At 37.9% G+C, this 27,792-nt stretch overlaps 1 protein-coding gene across 2 annotated transcripts in view; it reads right to left on the bottom strand.

Moving 5' to 3' along the window:
• The window catches only part of AP2B1 (adaptor-related protein complex 2, beta 1 subunit), a 151,074-nt gene that overhangs the window by 80,830 nt on the left and 42,452 nt on the right, over positions 1-27,792 (bottom strand). For both annotated transcript variants that reach the window (XM_006832331.1, XM_006832332.1), the window contains 7 exons: positions 19,574-19,764; positions 16,994-17,215; positions 15,813-15,933; positions 15,595-15,690; positions 6,331-6,446; positions 4,320-4,485; positions 3,421-3,519 (listed from right to left, as the gene is read on the bottom strand). In XM_006832331.1, the coding sequence (XP_006832394.1) occupies positions 3,421-3,519; positions 4,320-4,485; positions 6,331-6,446; positions 15,595-15,690; positions 15,813-15,933; positions 16,994-17,215; positions 19,574-19,764 (1,011 nt within the window). The remainder of the gene's footprint in view (positions 1-3,420; positions 3,520-4,319; positions 4,486-6,330; positions 6,447-15,594; positions 15,691-15,812; positions 15,934-16,993; positions 17,216-19,573; positions 19,765-27,792) is intronic.

Raw genomic sequence — 27,792 nt, 5'->3', positions numbered from 1 at the left:
AATGCAGCCCACAGGCTAAATGTTCCCCACCCCTGTTCTAAAGGCTGATGAATTAGGCCTACTCTGAACTGGCCTTCACTACTCAGTTGTTTGGTGCTACTAATTGTTTGGTAACTGAAAATTTGGTTTTGAAATCTACTATATTGCTAGCCCACAACCTTCCACAAGATCTCAAATAGAACGTTTTTAAATTTTGAGAGCTTCCAAAAGAATTCTCACAAGATCAGCTATAAAATGGTTGTTGTTGTTGTTAAGTGCCTTCAAGTTGGTTCCAACTCATTGCCACCCTGTATAGGGTTTCCAAAGAGCGCAAGGAACTGCTATATGACGCTCAAGAGCATTTAGCAACAACAGCATTATGATTCTATGAATGAAGAGAACCTCTGGGAGAGTCACTTTGTTAAAAATAATAGTTCCAGTACAAAGTCTAGAATCAGAAGTATCTGTTGGTTTCTTCCTCATTGACTTTAGTGGTTGTTGCATAAGTTTCAATAATAGTTGTATTAATTAGTCTTGCTGTTAGCCATACAGATATCAATCTATCATAGACAGCACTGCCAAGACAGTTCTTGAACTGCTCTTTCTGATGAATGCAACACCATTCCTCTTCAATTTGTCATTCTCGGCATAGTAAACAATATGATTGGTTCAAAATGGCCAATTCCATTCAATTTAAGCTCACTAATGACTAGGATATCAATCTTTATGTGTTCCATTTCATTTTTGACAATTTCTAATTTTCCTAGATTCATACTTCAGACTTTCACATTCTGATTATTAATGGATATTTTATAGTTATATCTTCTCATTTTGAGTTGTGCCTGAACAGCAAATGAATGTCCTCAAAGCTTTGATCCATCCACTTCCTTACGGTCAATTCTACTCTGAGAAGGCAGTTCTTCCCCAGTAGTATTCTGAGTACCTTCTAACCTGACAGGCTCATCTTCCAGCGCAATATCAGACAATGTTCTGCTACTATTCATAAAGTTATCAATGGCTAACCTTCAGAATTGGTCTACCTCTCTTTAGTCTAGGCTGTCTTAAGTCTGAAAGCTTGGCTGAAGCCTATCTACCATTGGTGACCTAGCTGGTATTTAAAATACCAGTGGCAGAGCTTCCAGCATCACAGCAGCTACCTATTTGGTGATGAGTAGACAGAGAAAAGCCAAAATTCCATCTAGAAAACTGTTCTGAATCCACTGTAACCGACACAAATGAATGATCGAAAAGTCTGAAATGCTCAATTCAATGGTGATAATATTGAATAATCATTACTTTGATGGCTATGAAAATTGCTTTGCTTCAGACAAAGGGAGATGCCTAAGAAATTAAAAAAAAAAAAAAAAACCACTTCAAAGATATTTTATAAAAATTTTAAATATGTAAAATAATAGGAACAATAAAGTAATAGCTCAGAACTAAGTAAAGTACTATGAAAGGGTTTTAATTTGTGATAGTATACCACTATAAAGAGATAAAAAGGAAAAAATGTTACATTGAATATATGACTCAGGTTCCATGTATAGACACACACTTGAATTCTAACAGTCTGCTAAAGCTAGTCTATTCTTGATGACAATTAAGAGCATTACTAAATCATGATGAATTGAGTTCTGGTGTGGCACTTAACTGCTAACAGTAATGTTGGCAGTTCAAATCCACCAGTAGCACTTCAGAAACCCTATCCAGGGTCACTAGGAGTTGGATCCAACTCAATAGCACTTAGGAACTACAATTATAGTTCCTTGTTATGTGCTGTCAAGTCCGTTTCGACTTATAATGACTCTGTATAGGGTTTCCAAGGAGCAGCTGGTGAGCTTGAACTGTTGACCTTACAGTTGAAACTGACCTTGCAGTTGAGTGCATTAACCCACAGTGCCACACCAGAACTCAGTTACACTAGAAAAAGTAATTATTTGGTTTCTGTCGATCTAAATGGTGATGTGATCACCAAGGCCAGTTGCCACATTACTGACATCAATATCCATGTGAACCTCTTATTTTGACATCTTGTTGTTGTTGTTGTTGTTATGAGCCGTGGAGTCGGTTCCGACTCACAGCAACCTTGAACAGGGTTTCCAAGGCTGGGAATCTTTACGGGAGCAGAAGGCCTCATCTTTCTCCCACGGAACAGCTGGTAGTTTCGAACTGCTGAGCTTGTGGCTCACAGCCCAATTTGTAACCACTACGCTACCAGAGCTCCTTGACATCTTAGGGAGATCCAAAAATATAAAATAATCCAAGGCAGCAACCTAAGCACTTTAAAAGTATTTCCTAAAGACTGTTGAAATGGCAAATATTAAAGATTTCTGGTGTGGTGCTGCAGGATAAAGCACTGGACCACAAAGTCAATTAGAACTGCACTGTCGTGGTTCAAATCTACCAGGCACTCCTCGGAAACCCTTCACAGGGTTGCTAAATGTCAAAACCAACTCAACGGTACATAACAACAACAACAACATATTTATAAAGGAGCCCTGTTAGTATAGCAGTTACGAATTGGGCTACTAATCTCAAGGTCAGCAATTCGAATCTACCCATGGTTGCTATGAACTGGATCCGACTCCATGGCACACAACCCACCATGTATTTATAAGACGTATAGTCAGAATGTTCCTTAGAAGCAAGGATGGTTGAGACTTCTTCACATGTACTCTGGACATGCCATCATACCAGGAAGGACTAGTCCATGGAGAAGGACATCATGTTTGGCAAAGTCAAGAATTAATAATAACTGGCCGCAACACTGAGCTCAAACCTACCAATGATTGTAAGGATGGTGCAGGACTGGGCAGCGTTTCATAAAGACCCAACAATAACTACTAACAATATGGACTTAGCAAAATTTTTGAAAATGTAAAAAGAAAATAATTTCTTTTAAGAAAAAGGCAACCACAATCTGGAAGGGAACACTACATGAGATCCTTGTTGCAACCTGTATATTCTGAAATGGTACCTACAACTGAAAGCTGAAATTAGATCACCCTTAAAGAGGAACTGTCAGGCTTGATGCCATGCTCTTGTTAGTATGTCCTTCACAACATAGTTCCTCTGTGGTACAAATGGTTAAGTGCTCGACTACTATGTAAAAGGTTGGTGCAAAACCACTGAGAGGCACCATGGAAAACAGGCCTGGTGATCTACTTATAAAAGGTCACACCTTTGAAAACTCTATGAAGTAGTTCTACTCTGCATACATGAGAGTCTAAATTCAGTTTTCATGAATGATTAAAAAAACAGGAAGTACTCAGCTTATTTAAAAGATAAAACATCAGTTACAATCAACAGAATATGTAAAAAAGCATTGTCATTTTACTTTAACATCATTTAAAAACTGTATCTCCTCTAATTGAAACTTTTCCTAATTATAGGAGAAGTTCCATAATTTCCTCAACACCTCACTTGATCTAGATTTCTTACCTGGGTTGCCAAACTCAAGACCTGCTGGACCAGCTCCTGCGTTTCTGATGGCTTCTTAAGAAACAGCTTCACGATGGCAGTAAGCAGAGTGAGCTGTACCTAAACAGACATCATTGAGTTATTCTAGGCCATTCTGTTTTGCTGGGTTTTAACAAAGGTTAAAATTCAGTCAATATCAGCAATAGCTGTTAAAGGTATTCATCTATTGAAACCTCACTAGTCATCTGTCCTCATATTGAACTTTTGGTGCCAAAGCTTTTTTTTTTTTTCCCCTTCCCTGAGCCAGATAAGCATATGCCATATTCCTTAAAGTACATGCTAACTGATGGACATTAAACTGGTTCCTGACCAAGTCCTTCATTATTTACTTCCAAACAAAAGATCTAACTTTGGAGGAACTATCAAATCATGTATTATATTGGGGCAATAGCCAAGACAGAATGTTTTAGATCACAATTAGGAGTGGGCTACTGGACAACAAGGAGGGCCAGAAGCACCACTAAAGACCTTGTTAGAAATGCAAAGTATTAGACCCTGTGACAGACTTCCTGAGTCAGAAACTCTGAAGATGGGGCCCAGAAGTCTGTGCTTTAGCAAACCCTACAGAATTTTTCAGATCGTCACTAAAGTATAAAGACCATTGATCGAAATCATGTAGGACAATTCTACACAACTTGGTAGAACTAAAAAAGGTCATCCCCTTTGGGAGAAAAATGAACATAAATACACACACACACATAACATACACTCTTTCTCTCTCTTCTCCCCTCCCCCCATACAAATACACATATAAACACATGCTGTATATAAATACATATATTTAAGTAAATGCCTAACCATGACTTTCATTGAAATCTTCCTAAAGAGATCGAAGACATAGGATGTAGAAGAGAACTTACCTGGGTACTTTCATCATGGAAACCCTCCAGGAAGCTCTCTAGTAATTCATCAGCATTGTCAATTCTTTCAGCGTATTCTCCCACGATCCAAATCATAGCTGCTCGAGCATCTGGTTCATCCAGTGAGTCTAAGTTCTCACACAGAGTAGCAATGATACTTTCATATCTGATATAACAAAAGTGACTAGAATTACTGAAATCAAACTGAAGCACTGTATAGTTAACAGTGAAGTTACAAGCACAACTACAGACAAGGTACCCTAAATCAAACGACCTAATTTCTAAGGCTTTTAGTCAAGAGAATGTTCACATTTTAAAATTAGAAAATTAAAATTCTTCAATTATGTAATTAGACCTTAAATCTACAAAAGCTCATCAAATATTTATTTCACAAAGAAACACAAAACAAAAAAAACCCTGTGGAATAAAATAATACCAACTACCTAGCATTTATAACAATCTTTCTTATAACTGCTGTTGTTAAGTGCCCTTTAGTCATTTCCAACTCATATCGACCCTATATACGGTTTCCAAAGAGCAGTTGGTAGGTCTGAACCATCAACCTTGCAGTTAGCAGCCGCCCAGGGCTTATCCTACAGTGCCACACCAGATCTTATAACTAGACAGAGAAATTCCATTTTGTTTTTAGGAAAATGAAGTTAGACAACAACAGTTTCTCAAGTAGAAACAGTTACTTTGTCTCTTAATCCACCTATATGGTTTTTTTTTTTTATGGAAATCTTCATTTTCTTTCTTTCCAAGGTCCCTCATACAAATGACTTATTTCTCCTAAGAAACAAGTATTTCAAATATTGATGTTTATAGATTTATACGCTCTCATTTTTACCATGTTGAATCCATATCCATGACTAATATTGTTTTAAATTAGATTTCACAAATGACATGAAATAGTAATTTATATGTAGACAACTCAATAGTGAACTTAATTGTCTGCCTTACTTCCATTGATTAATATTGTTTTAAATTAGATTTCACAAATGACATGAAATAGTAATTTAGATGTAGACAACTCAATAGTGAACTTAATTGTCTGCCTTACTTCCATTGATTAAACCAGTCTCTTGGTAGTTCTTTCTTAAAATTAAGTTGTCACAAGTCTTTATTAACATATACAGGAAATAGATACATTTCTCTGAAAATTATATACTCTTTAATCAAGATGTTCAGAAGTTCAAAACTCCCCTTTCCTGGGAGACTGGTAAACACAGCCAGTCCTCTATCCTAAAAAAGTACTGCCTTGCATAACTATTTCTATTAATTTCTGAGCACATTTAACAATTTAAAGACGAATCAAAAGCTTCAGCAGAAGATACTTCTGATTACAAAGCAAAATCAGATTTTAGATACTCACAATATCTGTTCTTTTTTCACTCTTCCAGATTTTTTTAATAGTTTGCTTTCAAGATCAAACCTAAAATAGTATCTTTGCTTCATACACTAAGAGTCCTCAATTTGGGAAATTTGTGGATATTGTGCCTATCTCTATGAACAGTTCTGACACTCCAGGAAAGACCAGAGACTAATAATTTATAGCTACATGGTCTATAATTTCCAGGAAGCACTAGGCAACACAATAGGTGAACAGTGCAGCTAGCTATCACCTTCCTGGCTTTAATGGCAGGGTGCTTATATAATTTATCTCTCAAACTAAGACATTTCTGAGAACAAAAAGGGACATATCATTAAAAATGCCTGGATAACTGCACACTGGGATTCTGCCTACATTCTGTCTAACCTGGAATATACAGTTAACCAACTGAATGGCAACTTTGCTAACTTCAAGATATAATAATAGGCAGTGTATACTCAGACATAGTTTTAATTCTTCTAAAACTAATCAAGTGAAAAATCTGATTTTAATTCCTGTGCTATCTTGTATGTTTGATTTTTAATAAAAGACCTTATTATGACCAATAACATTATAAAAGAACCATTCTCCTTATCTAATTGTAAAGTGCCTTACTTAAAACATAGAAATACATGACCATACTTGTTGGGGTACTTGCGGAAGATGTCCCTGATGACAACAATTGCCTCTTGAACCACATAATTTACTTTAGTCTGGATAAGATCAAGCAAAGTGCTCACACAGCGCTCTGCAGATTGCTGTAAAGAACATTAAAAAAGAAAAAAGAAATCAGGTGATCTATTTAATAATATTACCTAAACATTGAAAGAAAAACAAAAGTACAGGTGCATCAACTAATATAAAAGATCAGGCACTTAATTCAACCAAGAAATACTAAATGCTAGGTTATCTGGTATGTTGTTGTTAAGTTCCGTGGAGATGGTTCCGACTCATAGTGACCCTGCACAGGGTTTCCGAGGCTGCAAATTTTTATGGGAGTAGAAAGCCTCATCTTTCTCCTGCGGAAAAGCTGGTAGTTTCAAACTGCCGACCTTAAGGTTAGCAGCCCGATTCATAACCACTACGCTACCAGAGCTCCTTAGGTTATCTGGTATAGAAACACAGACATTCTATATATACTCAAAATGTTATTCATTACAAATATAGTGACAGATGAATCCATTCAAATGCAATGGACCATTTAGAATAGTTGGGAGAATAAAACTGAGAAGAGAAGGAGTTATAGAATAAGCCAAAGTAGGTGGTTCCTAGCTGGAGTTCATGGGCAAATGAAGAAAGCAAAGATGTCTTTGTTGTTGTTGTTGTTGTTGTTAAGTGCCATGGATTCGGTTCCAACTCATAGCGACCCTGCACAGGGTTTCCGAGGCTGTAAATCTTTACGGGAGCAGAAAGCCTCCTCTTTCTCCCGCGGAACCACTGGTAGTTTCGAACTGCTGACCTTGAGGTTCACAGCCCGATTCGTAACCACTACGCTACCAGAGCTCCTAAAGATGTCTTTAAACCTCTTGAAATTAAATTTCAAATGTCCTATGTGCATGCATAGTAGGATCTGATTTTTGTAAAACATACACCTGTGTATTCAAAGTACATTGACAAGGATTTTAATCATGTACACCAAATCATATACACAGGGATCTCTGGGAGAGTGGGTGGCAAGAGGCTATTTTATTTTTGTTTTCATTTTATTATGATTTCACACAGTGAATGGCTTTCCTAGTATGAATAATAAAAGTTTTGTTTTTTGTTTGTTTTTTTAATTAAGGAATGATACATAAATCAGCATTTTATCCTTAAAAAAGTAGAAATGGTAAAAATTAAGGAACAAAAGACTAGAAAGTGAAGAATTCACAATCTTCATGCCTTACTTCTCAAGCAAATAAAGTGGCTTTATTTGGAAACTAAGAAAGGTCAGGAGTCCTGGTGTGGTGCTGTGGGTTAATGCATCACACTACAAAGTCATTTGAACCGCAAGGTCGGTGATTCAAACGCACAAGCTGCTCCTTGGAAACCCTCCACAGGGTCACTAGGGGTCGGAATCACCTCAATGGCATTTAACAACAATAAAGGCCAGGGATTTATCTCCTCCTTAAAAAAATTGGCAAAAATTATGGGAGTGGGGGTGGAGGGTGGCAGGTGAGAAGTATTATGATATTGACTTTTCAGTGGTATATACTGAACAGTTTACTGCTGAATATTGAAACTAAGCAACTTGTAATATAACAAAATTATCATTTTTCACCTCAGGACACTTATAGCAACTAGTTGTTATTGTCATCAAGTCAGTTCTGACTCATAGTGACCCTGTATAGGGTTTCCAAGGCTGTAAATCTTTGTTGGAGCAGAAAGCCTCCTTTTTCTTCTGCAGAGCAGCAAGTGAGCCCAACCACTGACCTTATGGTTTGCAGTCCAGTACTTATCTTTGTTAATATTAGCTATGTGGCTATACCTGAATAAAATGGATGTCAAGTGTGGTGGTGATGGTTTTGTTCTGTGGAGTCAGTTTGCCTCATAGTGACCCTGTATTGGATTCCTGAGGCAGTCAATCTTTATGGGAGCAGAAAGTTTTAGCTATCTCCAGTAGATTCAAACTGCTGACCTTGAGGTTAGCAGCCCAACTCATAACCCACTATACTTCCAGGGCTCCTTATGTGAAGTATAGTGATTTAAAAAATATATAATGTATTCAGATCAAATAAAATAGACTGTCATTACTCAAACAGAGCAATAGAAGTGTATTACATATCTGAAACTACTGAGCTAGCAAAACCAGGAATTGAAAACCAGGATTAATTAACCTCTTGCTATAACCATTAGTCTAATAATGATTTATCAATGGTCTAACTACATAGAAGAAGCTTTAACTTGATGGAAAACAAGGCAGGCCAATTAGGAACTTGGCTTTCATAGAAGTTTCTCTGACATAGCATTTGTCTCCTTCTCTTCCTGTGACGAACTGGTCATACTGTAGAAATTATTTTAGTATCCTTGAGAAATCATATGGCCCAACACTTTGACTCTAAGTAGAATTATATATAATCAGCCAGCAAGAAAAAATATGAGGCTATGAACCCACAGTAATATCATGAACACAGGCCATTAGTAATTTCAACAAATTTATGAATGAGGGAAAAATAATGGAGGACCAGAGACTGGTAAAGCAGGGCAAGTAAGGTGCAGTCTGTAATATCTGCTGAAAGGCTACATTCAAGCTAGAACTCCATCTGTCAGTATCACATAGGAGCTCTTCAAGACACCTTCAAGTAAAGGTCAACACACTATCTACCCATGTACACAGACGCCCTAAGCAACTTTCCTATTTATTTTTAAAGATACATGGGTTATACTTTACAGATGACACACACCCCAATGTAAAAACGTTTTATATATTTACGTAAACATATATACACAGATGCTGTTGTTAACTTGTTAAGTACCATGGAGTCGGTTCCGACTCATAGTGACCCTGCACAGGGTTTCTGAGGCTGTAAATCTTTACAGGAGCAGAAAGCCTCATTTTTCTCCTGCAGAACAGCTGGTAGTTTCGAACTGCTGACCTTGCGGTTCGCAGCCCGATTCGTAACCACTACACTACCAGAGCTCCTTATACATAGATAGTACAGTGTAATATGCCAAAAATGATTTGCTGAGCCACAATCGTGCAAGGGATTGGTTAACTTCTATGCAAATAAAGGCTTAAAATGGAGCCCCTTGCAGTTTTCTGCTCAGGGACTGTTTGGTATTGCCAGCCCTCTGGATTATAAGGACCAATCCCACAGAGGTTTTGGAGGTACTTCATTATCATCAAGAAAAGTCTGAAGTCAAACGCATTCTTTGGGCACAAGGTCACTGTGTTGAGAACCTCCCAGACAAAGAAGAGAGAGAGCTGTTACCACTGAAGGCAGAGAGAGATGGCATCAAGCACAGCAAAACCCAGCAGGCAGAGAAATGATGGTAACTATATGAATGGTGGAAACTGGAGATCAGTGCTAAAACAGTGCAGAAAGCCTGCCTGTCCACAGAAAGAGCAAGCAAAATGCCTCCATGCAGGAGGCTTACTTACACAGCTAAAAAGCTGTAACACTTGTCCAAGCATGGCAGAGGCTGAAGGGTACATGGTACATGGTGTGTGGATTCAGCCCATGGGAGCAACCAAAAGATGGGCCTGAGAAAAAGGTATAGCTGAGACAAAGGTGTGGCCTATGGGCATGGCTGACAGAAGGGCCATCAAGGACCACCAGAGCTAGTATAGCTGAGGAGCTAGGAGCTATCCTGGTTGGAAACAGTCCTGATTGACAAAACTGATTCTGTCTTCTGAGTTATGTCCAATTACTTCCATGTTAATCTTGATCTCAAGGTGTACCCTGTTACTTACAAACCACATAACTTAAGTATGAGTTCAGTAAGGCCACTGCAATGAATGATCAAACCCAGCAGAGAAGCAGAGTGGTGGGGTTTGGTGGGGGCAGGGGGTGGGGTCTGGCTATATAAGAAATAGTGAAAAAGTTGGATGTAGGTATGTTTGATGTCTACCTCAGATGAACGAGTTCTGTGCTAATCCTAATCCCTCCTTCTGAACATAGCTAGGTCCTGATACTAGATTACAGAGAGGTAGATATTTATGCAATGCAACCATCATCATGTTGTTAAGTGCTGTCGAGTCAGTTCTGACTCATGGCATCCCTGTACAGGATATCCAATGAGCAACTGGTAGTTTTGAACTACCAATTTTGTGATCTGCAGTTCAGTGATCTTACAGCACCACACCAGGAGTCCTAACATCATCATATAATGCTCCAAATACCTGAATTCAAATTTCAGAAACAAAAGAAAATATTGTAATTCATATCCTCTGACATTCAAGCAGTTATTGCAACTATTTTCTGTTCTGTTTTGTTAAAGATTACTATGAAAAAAGTACCCAAAACATAAAAGAATAAAGAGAGGCTTTGTAGGATGACTTCACTGCTAATTATAAGGATTTTCAATGGCCAATATTTCAGAAACGGTCCTCCTTTTCCTTCATTCTTGTCTTAGTCTAAAAGTCCTGCTGAAACTTGTCCACCAGAGGTAATCCTACTAGTATCTGAAATACAATGGATTAGCTTCCGATATTACAGCAACACACACACCACCACAGTACAACAAACTGGTTAACACGTGTTGGCTTGAATTTTACTTCAGTTGCCATTGAAATTAATGACTGAAAACTTTATGAATAGCAGTGGAACACTATCTGATATAGTGACAGAAGAGAAGCCCCTCAGGCTGGAACCAAACCAACTGCTGTCGAGTCAATTCCAACTTATAGCAAACCTACAAGAAAAGTAAAACTGCTCCTTAGTGTTTCTGAGATTGTAAGTCTTTACCATGCAGTTTAATCAGGCCAACTGACTGGAAAAGATCCATATCTTTGTCCACTGCAAAGAAGGGCGACCCAACAGAATATAACAATGTTCTAACTATATCATTAATATCACATACAATCAAAAATTTTTAAGATAATTTAAAAATGACTGCAGCAGTATAATAATAAGGAGCTGCCAGAAATTCAAGTTAGAGACAGACTAGGATGTGGAGCAAGGGACACCACTAATGACATCAGATGGATGTTGGCTGAAAACAGGGAATACCAGAAAGATGTTTACTTGTGTTTTACTGACTACCCAAAGACATTCTACTATGTAGATCACATTGTGAAGACTGGGAATTTCAGAACACTTCATTGTGCTCATGTGGAACCTATACATATACAAGGCAGTCATCTGAACAGAACAAGAGACTATTACATGGTTTAAGAATCAGAAAAGGTGCGTCTCAGGTTATATCTTTACACCATACTTATTCAATCAGTATGCTGAGCAAATAATCCAAGAAGCTGGACTATATGAAGACCATGGCATCATGACTGGAGGGAGACTCATTAATAATTTACAACATGCAGATAATACAACCTTGCTGCATGTGAAGAGGACTTGAAGCACTTATTGATCAAAGACTAAACCTTCAGTATAGATTCCACCTCAATATAAAGAAAACAAAAATCCTTATGACTAGACCAATGAATAGAATCATCATAAACAGAGAAAAGATTGAAGTTGTCAAGAATTTCATACTATTATATTCATAATCAACACTCATGAAATCAGTAGTTGAGAAGTCAAAGGATGTGTTGCATTGGACAAATCTACTACAAAATATCCCTTTAAAGTGCAAAGATTTCACCTTGAGGACTAAGATAGGCCTAACACAAGCCATATTTTTCAATTGCCTCATTTGAGTGGGAAAGCTGGACAAAAGAATAAGATCGGAAAAGAACTAATACTTTTGACTATGATATTGTTGTTAATTGTCATCAAATCTATTCCAACTCACAACAATCATATATGGAGTTTCCAAGAAGCGGTTGGTGGGTTTGAACCACCAACCCTATGATTAGCAGTCCAATCCTTATTCCAATACCACAGATATTGGCTAAGAATTTTGAAATTACCATGGACTACCAGAACAAATCAATCTTGGAAGAAGTGTAGGCAGGATGCTCTGCAGAAGTGAGGATGGTGACACTTTGTCTCACATACTTTTTATCATAATATATGGTTGTTGTTTTTTTAAAAACGCCTTCCCCATCACCCAAATTAACATATGGATTGTTCTCTCTTCTCTCCCACCTCTTATAACCATGTTTCTTTTAGCATGAAAACTTTTTAACTTTTTACAATAGTGGTATCATACAATATTTGTCCTTTTGTGATTGGCTAGTTTCATCCAGCATAATGTCTACCAGGTTCATCCATGTTATGAGATATTTTACAGATTCATCATTCTTATTCTTCTTATTTTTTTTTTACTAGGCAAAGAATTTTATTAACACTTCAAATTTATTCCCAGATTTCTTCAGCATTAATTGGCTGCAAAGAATGAATTATGTATAAGCAAAAACTGAAATGAGCTGCAATGTCCAAGAGCTTGGGCTTAAAAATATTAGAGATCTAGATTTTATCAGATCCATAAACAAAACAAATTGAAAAAAGTCATAAAATAGTAGCTCCAAGTAACTTCTTCAAGTCTTATCTTCTTCAGAAGTCAACTCTAATCAGTTAGCCTCATTCTTGGATGCCTCATTAAAATTCTCCACAAGATCTGGGACTTCATCTTCATCATCCTCTCCAATAACAAGACTGTTTGGGCAGAGCTTCAGCCAGTCTTCTTAAATTAGTAAGACTGTCTGCGCCAAGCTGGTTTGAGGTGCTGGAAAACATTTCTGTCAGCTGCATTGTCTCAGCATGGCCAGTAATGGTGAAAGTGTTGGCTACCAGTGATGCCTGAACTTTACGATTGTTAAAGTGGATCACAGTTCCTTGGTGTGTGAAAACATATTCACCTCTTCAATACCAGAGATATTATTTACCCCCAATTTCTCTAAGGAGAACTGAAGTTTTTATCATCTGCTGGGGCTGTTCTATGAACCACCATCTTCTTTCTGTGAGCAGTTCCTTTCCCACCAATGCACACTTCTGCCTGCAGTTTGGCGAGTTTTTCCCGATTCATGATCATTTCTTTCATCATGTCAGAGCGGAAATGGGGCCGTGCAGGAGACTAGGGCTGGCACTCAGGGGGTCTTTGGCAGACCAGCTGCGATTAGGCACACACAGGCGGGGATGCAAGATGGCAGCTAAAGTAATCATTATTCTTCAACTTTGGCTAGTATTCCATTGTATGTATGTACCAAAGTTGGTTTAACCAGTCTTCTGTTGATACGCATTTAGGCTGTCTCCATCTTTTTGCTACTGTTGAGGGGTACATATATGTATTAGTGTCATGGCTCTCATTTCTTGAGAATATATACCAAATGAAGAGCTTACTGAGTCATACAGTACTTGCATTTCCAGCTTTTTGAGACAGCTCCATACTATACTCCACAGTAGTTACACCACTTTACAGTTCCTACCAGCAGTGTTGGAGTGTCCCACAGTCTCCACACTCTCGCCACCATTTGCTGTTTTCCATTTTCATGAATTTTATTACTGCTAGGGAAAGATATCATCTCATTGTTGTTTTGATTTGCATTTCTCAAATGGCTAATGACTGTAAGCATTTCTTCATATGCTGTTGGCAGTCTGAGTGTCTTTGGTGAAGTATCTGTTCATGCCTATTTTTAAACTGGAGTATTTGTCTTCTTATTGAGGTGTTAAAAGTGTTCTATGAATTTTAGAACATAGTACCTTGTCTGATATGTCATTGTCAAAAAAATTTCCAGTCTCTGAGTTCTCTTTTTACTCTTTTGGTGAAATCTTTTGATGCACATAAGTGTTTAATTTTTAGGAGGTCCCAGTTATCTGTTTTGTCTTTTACTGTTTGTGTTTTTTTCAGTTATGTTTGTAGCATATTTATGTCAAGTATCAAAGCTCTAAAGTTTGTTTCTATTTCTTCATTGACAATATTTATAGTCCTAGATTTTACATTTAGGCTCATCTCACATACTTTGGACATGTTATCAGGAGAGAAAAGTCTCTGGAGAAGAACATAATGCTTAGTAAAGTAAAGGGTTAGCAAAAAAAAAAAAGAGGGAAACCCTCAATGAAATGGACTGACACAAGGGCTGCAACAATGGACTCAATCAAACAGCAACAATTTTGAGAACTGGGCAGTGTTACATTACACTGAGTCACGATGAGTTGGAACCAACTCAATGGCACCTAACAACAACATAGGATGGTGGCTATACAAAAGTCAAGAAGCAGTGCAAACACGAGGACAGACAACTTGAAGAGAAAATGGTCCATGACAAAAGGAGCCTTACAGATTTTGATATTATGCTTGAGAAGCCAGAAGAAAATAAGAGTGCAATGAAGACACACAATTCAAGGGGGGAAAAAAAGAGGCAATTAAAGAAAAGTCCAGAAAAAATAAAAGGTTCTATAAAAAAGAAAATTTAATCATTGCATAATGTATGGTTTACATATTTACATAGCCACAATATGCAAAAGAAAAAAGCAATGCTATCTTAATTTACAAAGAATCACTGTAGGACCAAAAATTCATAACAATACTGGAACACAGGAGAGAGGAGAAATAGGAATGGAGGTATATGAACTATTCCAGGGGGCGTCATAAGTTCATGGAAAAAATGCATTATCTTTTCATTCCATTTTTCCATGAACTTTTTGAATTCCCTCATATGTATGTCCACTGCTATCGAGTTAATTCTGACTTACAGCAACCCTTATAGGGCAGAGTAGAATTGGCCCTTAGGATTTCTGAGGCTGTAAATCTCTATGGAAGCAGACTACATCATCTTCCTCTCACAGAGCAACTGGTGGGTTCAAACCACTGACCTTTCATGAGTTTGCAGCTCAATGCTTAACCTACATTGCCACCAGGGCTCCTTATAAGAACTATACTTACAACTCAAAGTTAATAAGCAATGTCTATTATTGAATAAAGAAGTGCTGGTGTGGTACTATAGGATAAGCACTGGACCACAAGGTCAGTTTGAATCGCAAGACTGGCGGTTCAAACTTACTAGCTGCTCCTCAGAAACCCTATACAGGGTCACTATGAGTTGGAATCGACTCGATGGCACTTAACAACATTATTGAATAAATCCATAAATATCAGCATAATCACACTATTTAGAGACAGGGTAGCAATTCAAAGAATAACTACAACTAGAAATAGTTCTCAAGAGTTTAAAATTCAGTCCCTTTGTTTAATAGGGCCTAGGTAGGGAAGGAAGGACCAGGGACAGGTGCTTTTCATGAAAAGTTCTTTCCTATTTTAACTATGTGCTTTATTATTGTGATCTACTGAGAAATATTATCTAAATGACAGGAATGAAGAGACCAGTCAGATGCTGTAGAATGATCACAAGTAACTATCACTTGCCTCCACCTTGATGGCACATCGTCCAATAGCTCGCACAGCTTTACGAACAAAGTCAACATCTACTTCTGTGGCATACTCCTTCAGCTCTGCCAGAACCTGTGAAAAATCCAGGAAGTGGGCAGTCATTAAGGATTCCAAAAAGCAATTTCATGACCTTCCTCTGAAGGTCAGATCTTAGGACCTAAGTCATTATAAACTTGAGTCTGCTGAAGTCTGACCTGAGCAATGTTGGCTTGGGATGCCAAACGAATCATGATGTCTAGTTTCTCAAGTTTAACATAGATGGGATCGTTATACTTCACAAAGAAGACTTTGATTTCTTGCTTCAAGATTTCAGGCCTACGGCACACAGAAACACAAGAAAGGTGAAGGCATATACTGACAGATTCTTCTGAGTCTGTATTGATATCTAATCTGTGCCATCTCCTCTTACCCCCAAAAAAGTCACAAACTTCCTCTACACCCCTCTATTCTTTTTAGTTTCATCTATTTTCAACTTTTTTTTAAAGGGTCAGGATACATGTTGCCATGTAGAACTGGAATAACAACCCAACTTTATGCTACAAACAGCACCACGTTATTAAACAGTCAATGGCAATGGGTTTGGTTTTATATAGATAGCATACCAATGAACCCTGGTAGTACAGTTATGTAAGGACCAAACTGATTTTACCTGATTTTGCCTACCTAGAGACTGCTTGACTAAACTCTAGTCAGGCTCAGGAAAGCACTTTAAATAGACAAGGCCTCAGTTTTTAGTTCCTTCCAGAGACAAGGTCAATCTCCATTCTGTACATTAGCCTGAACACGTCCTCTAGCTCCAAGAAAATGATATATGTATAAATAGCCAGGCAGCTCAAGGCCAGAGGCCAGATGTTTTCCTTTACCCTAGCCTAAGAACAAAGACCACGGGTCCTGACCAATTAAACTGTAACATCTCATAGTTTGCCAATTGTTAACCAATCCAAAGATTGTAATGCTGAGAAACCTGAGCTGTTTGAAAACTCTATAAAAACCCTGCAGACAATGAATTCAGGGCTCTTTCCCTATTCCGATGCGTCGGATAAGGTTAGAGACCTGGCTCGAGCTTGAATAAACTTCCCTTATGTATTTGCATCGGTACACGGCTCCTGGGTGGTCTTTGGGGACCCCGAATTCTGGGCATAACAGTTATTAAGCACGAGGCTGCTAATACACCAGAAAGAGATCTTTCAGAAAACATTGTAGAGCAATGCCTGGTACTTACTCTAGAAACATTTCAGTATCAATTATTGCTGCCATACATTATTTTCATTTCCCCACAATAAATAGAGCCTAACATTAGCCTATTTAGGATTGATATTATTAAGCTAAATTTAACATTACAAATACTTTAATCACCAATTCACTACTTCCGAACCTTTTCTGGACAATTAAGTTGATGTTCCTCAAGGCTACGTACTGCACCTCAGGCTCCCCAGACAGCAAAGTGACAAGTGGAGGGGCTAACTTCTTCAGCAGCATATTGTAGTAGTCAGAGTCCTTGGGTAACAACTCTAGAAATTTCATTAAGACTTTTACAGCTGAGAGTACCACTGCTGAGTTGGCATGAGATAGCCGGGGTGTTACCCGCTCACAGATGCTGAGGGCAGAAAAGGAAAATTAGTGTCTTGCATTATCTTTTTGTTTTTTGGGTTTTTTTTTTTGTACTCAATCCATTCTATAAGGTAATGTGTCAGAGTCCCATGACCCAAATATCAAGAAATGAGAGAATCGGTTAGGAAAGCCAAAGCTCCATGCTTAGGTAAAATTGAGATCCAACACGCAGAAGCCTCATTCCCAGCAAACTACAGGCAGAGCAGGAACATCAGGAAACCAGCCATAAGGGATGTTCATAACGGAAGCAAACAAACTAGCAATACCCAAACACTTGCAGCTCACACCATTTACCATCTTGTTTTATAATCTGTCAGTCTCCCCACATTATATATAAAGGTTCCCTGCCTCTCCTCAACCTATAGGAAGTCAAATTAAGCAATCTGAGGGTTATTTCGTAGGGATAATAAAGAGCAATGAACTTCTGGTTGAAGGTTTCACTATGAGATGCAGGAGGAGGTGGATTGGCAGAGAAAACTACCTAACCCCTTGTTCAAGATTATAACAGAAACTTTGAAAAGTCTTTTACTTTTTTAATATTAAAAAATCATTGCAGTTAGAGGAAATGGAGGTAAATACTGTTATCTGATGATACATGGAGGGGATTGCAATCATTTAATGAAGCAAAATATTTGATTTGTTGAATGCAAAACTGATGATCTGCTCTGTAAACCTTCACCCAAGTCACAATAAAAAAATTGTAAAAAAATGTTCATTATTCTTCCAACCTTTTGTACTTTTCCTAGGCCATGCCATCTGCATATAAATGCCTTAAGAAATCTTATCTATTTAATTATCTATTGAGGATTTTTCAGAAATTAACTTAATTTTAATAGCTCTTCAACAGTATGAGTGGCCAGCTGACTATATTCAATTAAGGATTGAATGTGTTTCTCTCTCCTTTTCCTGTAAATCCAAGGCAGACCCCAGATATTTATACAAATATTATCGTCTCAGTGAAACATATTTTAAAAACTACAATCTCTCATACCTAAATGCCCAGCATTTCTTAGATCATTTCCCTACCTTTCCTTTCTCTTTAGAATGTATCACCATCCAACATGTTATAAACCAAGTAATTTTGCTTACTGTCTCCCACACCTCAAGTAAGTGCTCTATGTCCACCACTGTAACTTCAGAGCCCAAAAAAGTACCTGGCACATAGCATGAATTCAATTTATAATTGCTGAATGAATGAGTGTGATGCATCATTAACCAACAGAAAATAAAACTGTAGGTTAAGTTCTTTCCAGAAGATATTTGAAATTCAATGATGGAAAGAAACTATCCAGGTAAGCTAAGTCCAGAGGGAACAATGTTTCCCAGCCAAGGGAAGAGCACTTACATTATAGTAGCTTGGGAATCAGCTTCAGCCAGGCAAGGAAGGTTCTTATCTACCATAATTAAAATATGTCAACTTTAATGAAGATCCAACAATTCTTCAAAAGCACTCTGCCTAGTACCCAAAAAACCCACGGCCCTCGAGTCAATTCTGACTCAGAGTGACCTTAAGTAGGGTTTCCAACATTATAAATTTTTACAGGAGCAGAAAGCCGCCTCCTCTTTTTTCCTTGGAGCAGCTGGTGGATTTGAACTGCTGACCTTGCATAGCAGCCCAATGCATAACCCACTACAAACTACCAGGGTTCCTTTGCCTAGTACAGTGTTTGTATATACAACATGCTCAATAAAAATTGGTGATAATTACACCTCTAAACTAAAATGTGTATATGTGCATATGCAATTTAGTAGTTCGTTTCTGATACTCAAAGACAATTTCTAACACTAAGGTGTTAGAAGATTGTGCTGCTACTATCAGAATAATAATCCAGGTGTTCCTTCCAAAATTTGCTCCAAATTCAGATGAATGATTTCCATACTTAGAGAAAAGCATCTCATATTCTGCTCTCATCCCTAGGAGTCAACAGAATTTCTCTAGTATTGAATTACAGGTATAGTTAAGCTCAAAAACTAGTTATTTAGCTGCTTACTAACTACCCATCTAATAGAATGAAATTTTTGCTTTTTTACGGAGAAAGACAACAACATTTGTTTGCCAAATGGCCAGAAAGTGTTGACGATGTGAGACAATGATGATGAGGATTTTAGCAGGTGGTAATTATACTATTCAAACAAGAAATGAAAACCACACAGCTCTTAAGAGCATTTGGACATGGCTTACTCCGCCATCTAAAATGTCCCTAATACCAGTGAGGAGACACCTTAGAGATAACAATACCTACCTACCCCACAAGCGACTGATCTTCCTCAATATTACAAACCCTTATTCTAACAGCAGACGCTAGAACATAAGGAGTGACGCAGGGTGCTCCCTGATCCTTACCTCTGAGCCTCTCGGTCATCTTTCGGGTTGTAATTAGATAAGCAGTCCAGGATGAAAATCTGGCCCCATTCAGTGCACTCATTCAGGGCTGTCAGCAGTTTATTAATGTTTTGTGGATTCAGATCGAGAAGATTGCTGTTTGGGTGAGATTCACTGATTTCAGATAAGGCTGCTACAGCATTAGCCACCACCTGGAAAAGAAGAGATATGACCTAGATTCACCAAGAATAGTATAACTAAGACAAATATATCATCAATTTTCTCAGGATCACTTCATAGGTCTAATCCATTCTGGCACATTTTACCTATCAAACTGAAAAAGAGAAACTGCTTTCAAAATAGACACTAAACTGCCAGTGATGGCATTATATAGCTTTCTAGTGCTCAGGCAACTACGCATTAAAACAATTCATATATTAGCAGAATTGCACACATGATCTACTATATTAAAGCATACATTTACCATTTAACAGTACTCAAAACTATCAGCATAAGCTATATGAACAGCTCTAAAAAAACAGTGAAATCTAAATATGAAATATATGCATTAGACAACAGAGAGAAAACTTAAGGGCAAATAATTTTACCGGTATCTGCATGTGTTTATAGTTAGGGGACTTATACCATTAATCTTATCTTAGATTATAAGAAAATGTGGGGTTAAGGTCCTAGTTTACTAATATGTAATGTTGAAAAAGCACATCATCTCTGCAAAGTTTAATCTCGAAGGACCTGTGACAAGATACAGATCTAGGCAAACACACTAAATGGACCCTCTACAACAAAGATGTTAAGTGCCGCTGAGTCAGTTCTACAACAAAGATAAGGGAAACCAAATAAAACATACATAGATGAAAATTTTGGCACCCTGAACTTCAAAAAAAAGGTTAAGAGAGGTAAATGGAGTGCTTGCTGGGAGGAGAGGTCAAGCAGGAATGGCAAGAGAGAGAGACTGACTGGAGAATGGCTGGCCAGACCTGACTCCACCATCTTGGCTGTGGAGGGAGGCCTGGCAAAGCAGATTCACACACAGGTGCTGGGAAAGGTGTGATTTCTTCTTTTTACCCACACTCCCCTGGTTACCAGAAGTATGGCTAGCTCCTACCCTCAACCACCCCCAGTGTAAGACACTGCTCTCTGGAAGCTCAGAGATACGTGATTGGGAGCCACACTAGTATGAGATGGGGGCTGGCTACACTGCTCTGGTGTACCGCATTGATTGATGCTTGGATTCATGTGGGCTCGGCTCCAGACCTACAAAACCGAAGAATCACCAGATCAGCATGTAACCAGTCACCTTGCCTCCAGATTCTCTGTGGTTCTGATGGATACCAGCTCCATCAAGGGCCCCTGAAAACTACTTCTGGATTGAGTGTCCTGAACATAAATAACACCAAGGCCAACAGGAACTCCATCAAGGGCCAGGGCTCTGCTGTCTCATCTCTCTTCCACAACCACCTCCAGAGCACCTTAAATGGCAGTCCCCCCCACCGCCCCCACCCCCCTGCTGAGATTTCTTTTTCTTTCTTTTTACAAATACAACAACCCCACAATGCCCTGGAGACAACAGATAATTTTAGCTCACAAGAAGAAACAATCGAGAATGGCTCAAACAAATGACAGAAATGCTTATGAAAAACAAAAGGTAATGAAATGAGCTGAAAAAGAATTCAAAAGAATGTTAATTAGAAAACTTCAAAGGATTGATAGAAAGATTCTTTGTTAACTGATGGTACATGGAGGGGATTATAATCATTGTAAGGAAACAAAGTATATGATTTGTTGAATGTTAAACTGATGATCTGCTCTGTAATCCATCACTCAGTTCAAAATAAAAAGTTTTAACAAAAATTCAACTTCCTCATGTGAAAACTGAAGGTAATTTAATCTACCTCACAGGTTAGTTTTCGTTTGAGAATAAAATCAGTCAATGACAAATGTAAACGTAGTTTCCACAAAGCTTTACATAAACTTAAAGTGGTAATATTACCATAATTCATCTAGTTGCATTTTTTTCCACATTAACAGTTCTGAGGTTGGAATGCATTTTATAGCCAACAGTATGTCAGTTTAACAGGCAGTACTTTTCTTTCCAGGTTATACCTAAAATGATATTGTATCTCATAAGCAGTAGCATCTTGGATTCAATGAAATATGGTGCAAACTATGATAAATGAAAAACTGCTACGTAAGAAAGTGTATTTATATCCTGATTAAATAGAATTGAGAATCCACATTAGTTGCAAGAACATTCAACTCTGTATAAAAATTACAGATTATTTCTAAAATAAATAATAAATCTACAATGAATATTTAAAGTAATTGTAAAAAAAAAAAACCTTCAAAAATAAAAAACAAACAAAAAAGCTCTTCAAAAATAAAAAAACAAACAACAAAGAGAACACAAATGTTTTTACTATGACCCTATTCATAGTGAATTTAAAACCAGTTTGCAATGAGACTCCCAGTAGCTACTAAAGATCGGCAAGGTGAAGTTGAATATATATATATAATTTAAGCATAAAATGTGATGGGAGATAGCAGTGTCAGCAATTTGTGCATTGAGAAGCCTTTTATAAAAACTGCCAATGTATTATTAGTTACTACTTAAGTCCCTTCCTTGAAAAGCTAAGAGTTGTATGGCTATTCTTTTGTAAACAAGCAGCAACATAATGAGGACAATATACAAGAAGAGAGAGGTTGGCGGAAGAATGAAGGCAGATGAAGACACAGGGAGATATGCAAGGGACTCCTGATGTGGTGCTGTAGGGCTGGGCTGCGAAACACAAGGTCAGCAGTTCAAACCCACCAGTTGCCCTTTTGAAAGCCTATACAGGGTGGCTATGAAGAAGGTCCTTAACAACAAAAAAGGGGATAGAAGTAAATAGTGATATATAGACAACCATGGAATAAAATGTTCTCTGGGCAGATACACGGACAGAGCCATAGGCTGAATGGGTATGGAAAGAAGAGTAGGAGTATCCCCACAATATATGAGTTTGAAAGAGAGTATCTGTACCTGTTGAACATTTATAATAAATAGCATTAACTGGGGGGATCAAAAAGTGAAAGAGAAGCAGCATAATGGCTATAAATAGGCTATTATTTCAAGATCTACATGACCTACATAGTCTATAAATTACCCCAGCATATGAGTTTACCTAAAAAATGAATGACTTGAAAAATAAGTATCCATTGTTAGTTAGAGAGTAATAACAACACAGGTAGAATTGGTAGAATCATCTCCAGCTATTAACTTGGAATTCAGAACAAAAGATTCCAATATGAAAAATCAAAGACTCGCTTGGTAATATGATTACGGGTACATTTTATTGTTTTGAAGACAAATCAGGCATAATCATCTAGTTCAACTACTGGACAGCAGCCAATATGAGGTCTTCTGGCTTAATTTTTGTCTGCTAACTTCACCATCAAGCACCGATAAAGTAATAATCTCCACCACCAGCTCAGTGCTTTCACATGAAGGCAAAACATATTTTATTTTCTGTGCACAATACATTAGGCAGCTCTGATTAACCTATTACAACTTGCCACTTCTGCCAATCAAGACCCTTTCATGTTAAAAAACAAAAATTTAAAAATAATGTCTGTTCATAGGCAATGTAGAAGAAGACAAAGTGAGAACTTTAGAAATTATAAACAGCAAAGGGGAGAAAGGGAACAGAACAAGATGCTGAGCAGATGAGCAATTAGAATTCCTCTGTTATTATCATAGGCAATTGGAAATTAAACTAAGTGTATAATGCAGTTAATGAAGTATCTGTTGTGCTGTTTAAAATGGCAATTTCTACTTATTATCACATTAAAACAAGAAAGGAAATAAGAGAAAACTAAGTCCAATTAAAAGATTCAGAGAGATCAGATCACAAAATTGGCAAAGCCTATATTCCACCAGAAGTGACCACTGAGGTGACGACTGACCAGATGATATGCTACTATTCCTCCCACCAAGGCCAAATTATTTTCTAGAACTCTCTGAAGTTCCTTCCAGCCTACCTTTCTACTTTCATCTCCTAATAATCACATTCAGACTATTCTGTTCAGGAACTTACTGGGGCAGGCCTAGAAAGCTGTTCTCTTGGTCAGTAAGCCATGTTTCTCTTACTCTTTGAATGGAAATTTCAAAAAAGTCAGTCATACAGAATCTAAACTAGGCAAAAGCACAACTTCATCTTGGTGGCTAAGGGAGATAGGGAAGGAAGGAACACTTACCAATATCTATACTTTGTATCTTTGGAATGCTATACTATATATATGTATTGTCCATTTTAAGAAATAAACTTTGATGTTGTTTTTGTTGTTATGTGCCGTTGAGTCGGTTCCGACTCATAGCTGTAAATCTTTACGGGAGCAGAAAGCCTCATCTTTCTCCCACAGAACAGCTGGTAGTTTTAAACTGCTGACCATGAGATTAACAGCCCAATTCGTAACCAGTATACTACCAGAAAAGTCAGTCATACTGAATCTAAAGTAGGCAAAAGCACAACTTCATCTTGGTGGCTAAGGGAGACAGAGAAGGGAAGAACATTTATCAATATTTATACTTTGTATCTATACTATGTACATATATTGTCCATTTTAAGAAATAAACTTTAAATAAATTCAAATTTAAGATTCACTCTCCTAGAGAGCCTTCTCCAAGCAGCATTTCAGCATCACAAAAGCGCAAATCCAACCCTTGGAGTAACTGCCGTGATTTACAAGTATTAAAATAAAGATATGTATTATATCTTGTCTGTAAACCTTCACTCAATTCAAAATTAAAAAGTTTTAAAAAAAAGTATGCCTCATTCACTTGAACCACTGCTCTTAATTTGAATTGTTAAGATTACTACCATAATGTTTTTCCCCCTTGAAACCTCTTAGGAAATAATGCCCCACACATACACACACACACAAACAATGACTTCCTAATGATAAGCTCAGAAGTGTTGTTGTTGTTGTTGTTGGTGTGCTGCATAGGTTTCGACTCATCGCGACCCTGCATAGGTTTTCCAAAGCTGTCAATCTTTACAGGGAACAGAAGGTGGTTTCCTCTTTCTCCCGCAGATGGTGAGTAGCTTCAAGCTGCTGACCTTGAGGTTACGACCCCGGCTCATAACCACTACACTACCAGAGTATTGTTGTTGCTGTTAAGTGTTATCAAGTCAGTTCCAACCCATAGTGACTCTGTATAGGGTTTCCAAGGAGCGGTTGGTGGGCTTGAACCGCTGACCTTGTAATTTAAACCAACATTGCAGTCCAGCGCCACACCAGGACTACTACACCAAAGTATTAGTGTTCCCCAAAAAAGAAAGAAGGTTGTAAAAGCAAGTTCTGCTTTTAAAATGGATTTAAAAACAGTTTCCTTACAGGGTACCTTCTCAGTACTTCAGCTGATTTACAAAAGTTAGCATCTATGCTACAAAGGAACACCCCCATAGCTTTAAAAACACGGACATTTATTCATCATGTCTCTCAGTTATGATATGCTTTACTCTTTGGGACGCTGTACTTTAAAGTGAAAAATTTAGGGGCTTTTAGTACTTTCATAGTGTTGAATAACTACCACCTCTATATGGTTCCAGAACATTTTCATTGCCCCTATACTTCCAGCATCTGGCAACCAATCTACATAGTTTCTATGCATTTACCTATTTTGCATATTTTATATAAATGGGGAGTCCTAAGTGTGGCGCTGCGGATTAATGCGCTGGACTCCAAATCAGTTTGAACTGCAAAGTTGGCAATTCAAGTTCACCAGCCACTCCTCAGAAACCCTATACAGGGAACTGATTCAATAGCATTTAACAACAACATATAAATGGAATCATACAATATGCAACCTTCTGTGTCTGACATTTTATTCAGCATAATGTTTCAAGGTTTAGATACACTGCAGCATATATCAGTACTTTATCTCTTTCTATGGTTGAATAATGTTCCATTGTATGTAGAGATCACAATTTGTTTATGCATTCATCCAATGATGGGCATCTGGGTTGTTGCCACCTTTTGCCTACTGCAAACAGTGCTGCTATGAACATGTATGCACATATATTTGAATATCTGTTTTTATTTCTTTTGGACATAAATGAAGGAGTGGAACTGCTGAATCATATGGTAATTCTATGCTTAACTTGAGGAGTGTCCAACTGTTTTTCATAGTGGCTGAACAATCTTACACTCCACCAATTTCTCCACAACCTTGTCAACACTTGCTATTTTCTATTTTGTTTTGTTTTCTAGGGTGAAAAGCATTATGTGTAGTAATCTTAAAATTCAAATTCAAAGTCAGAGTGAAGGTTCAAGTGAAAGAGCCATTACCTTTGTTTTAATATACTTAAATTGAGGCAGTTACTGCAAGGGTTGGATATGCTCTTATGTGATGCTGAAATATTTCTATGTTGTTTTAATTATAGCCATCCTAAAATAAAAACCAAACCCACTGCCATAGAATCCATGCCAATTTGATGGCGATCCCATGTGTCACAGCGTAGAAGTGAATGTCATGTGATTTTCTTGACTGTAATGGGTGGGTTTGAATCACCAATCATCAAGTTAGTGGTGGTGGTTATGTGACGTGGAGTCGGTTCTGACTCATAGCAACCCTGGTAGAGGGTTTCTGAGGCTGTAAATCTTTATGGAAGCAGAAAGCCTCATCTTTCTCCCACGGAACCGCTGGTGGTTTTGAATTTGAGGTTCACAGCCCAATTCATAATCACTACGCTACCAGAGCTAAAGTGCAAACCATCTGTACCACCTAGGAAGCCTGCATTGTGTATGAATTGGCATCTCAAAATGAGGTTTTGCTTTGTATCACCCCAATGAGTTCTGCAAGACAATGTAGGATAAGCACTGGACTGATAACCATAAGGTCTACAGTTCAAATCCACCAGCTAATCCTCAAAAGCTCTATATAGGGTCACTATGAGTCAGACCAAACTCTACAGCACTTCACAACAACAATGACTAATAACATTGAGCAGTTTTTCATGTGTTGGTCATTTGTGAATCTTCTTTGGAGAAATCTTCATTCAAGATTTTTCCTGTTATTTTTCTTGGGGCATTAGCTGTTCGTTTTTTAAAATTTTATTTTACATTTTTAAGTAAGCTGTTGGTATTTTGACCACATTTATACTATACCTAGAGCCTTGTGACATAAGTGGTGACTGACTGCTGACTTAAAGGCTGGTAGTTCAAACCTACCCAGCAGTTCCACAGAAGAAACTTCCTGAAAGATTACAGCCAAGAAAATCCTATGGAACAGTTCTACTCTGTAACATACAGGGTTGCCATGAGTCAAAATTAATCCAACAGCAGCGGGTTTTGTTTTGTTTTATACAATGCATAATAAAGTGGGTTTCACAAAGAAATAAAAGTAAATAATGGTAAAGTTTATTACATACAACAGGACTGCTGTTCAAACCCACCAGTGACTCCTCAGAAAATCTATACATGGTCACTATGAGTCAGAAACAACTTGATGGCACTTAACAACACCGGGTGCCATTAACGTCATAACAATTCTGAGGCACTGAGATTGTTATTATGTAACATCCACTCAATTCTGACTCACAACAACTCCACAGGGCAGAGCACCACTGCCCCATAGGGTTTCCTAGGCTATAGATCTTCACTGGAGCAGACTTCCAAGTCTTTTCTCCCACAGTCACTGACTGGTAGGATCAAGCACCAACCTTTTATTAGCAAACCAAGCACGTAAACCATTACACCACCAGGGCACCTCAACCTTGAGGTAGCTACTACATAGCACTGTAGGATAAGCACTGAACTACTAACCACAGGTTGACAGTTCAAATGCCCCAGCTGCTCTTTGGAAACCCCATACAGGGTGGTTAAGGGTTGAAAACCACTCAATAGCACTTAACAACAACATTACAGATAAAGGGCTTAGAGAAGTTCATCAACTGACTTAAGGTCACACAGCTAGAAAAGGATAGTGCTAGAAGTTTAAATGTTGTCAGCATTTATACGAGTTGTAAGTAGGGCTTGTTGTTAAGTGCCATCAAGTCGATTCTGACCTATAGCAACCCTGTATAGGATTTCCAAGGAGCAGCTGGTGAGCTTGAGCCACTGACCTTGGATTTACAATGACTTTACAGTCTAACGCATTACCCCACAGCACCACACAAGTAGGGGTAGAGAGAGAAAAATCAAATGGGGGAGGGTAATATAATCAAGCATTACCTTCCAGG

This window comes from Chrysochloris asiatica, unplaced genomic scaffold (assembly GCF_000296735.1).
Source record: "Chrysochloris asiatica unplaced genomic scaffold, ChrAsi1.0 scaffold00007, whole genome shotgun sequence".
Lineage (NCBI taxonomy): Eukaryota > Metazoa > Chordata > Mammalia > Afrosoricida > Chrysochloridae > Chrysochloris > Chrysochloris asiatica.
Note: the sequence above shows the minus strand (reverse complement) of the source record. Positions and strands in the feature narration are given on the sequence as shown.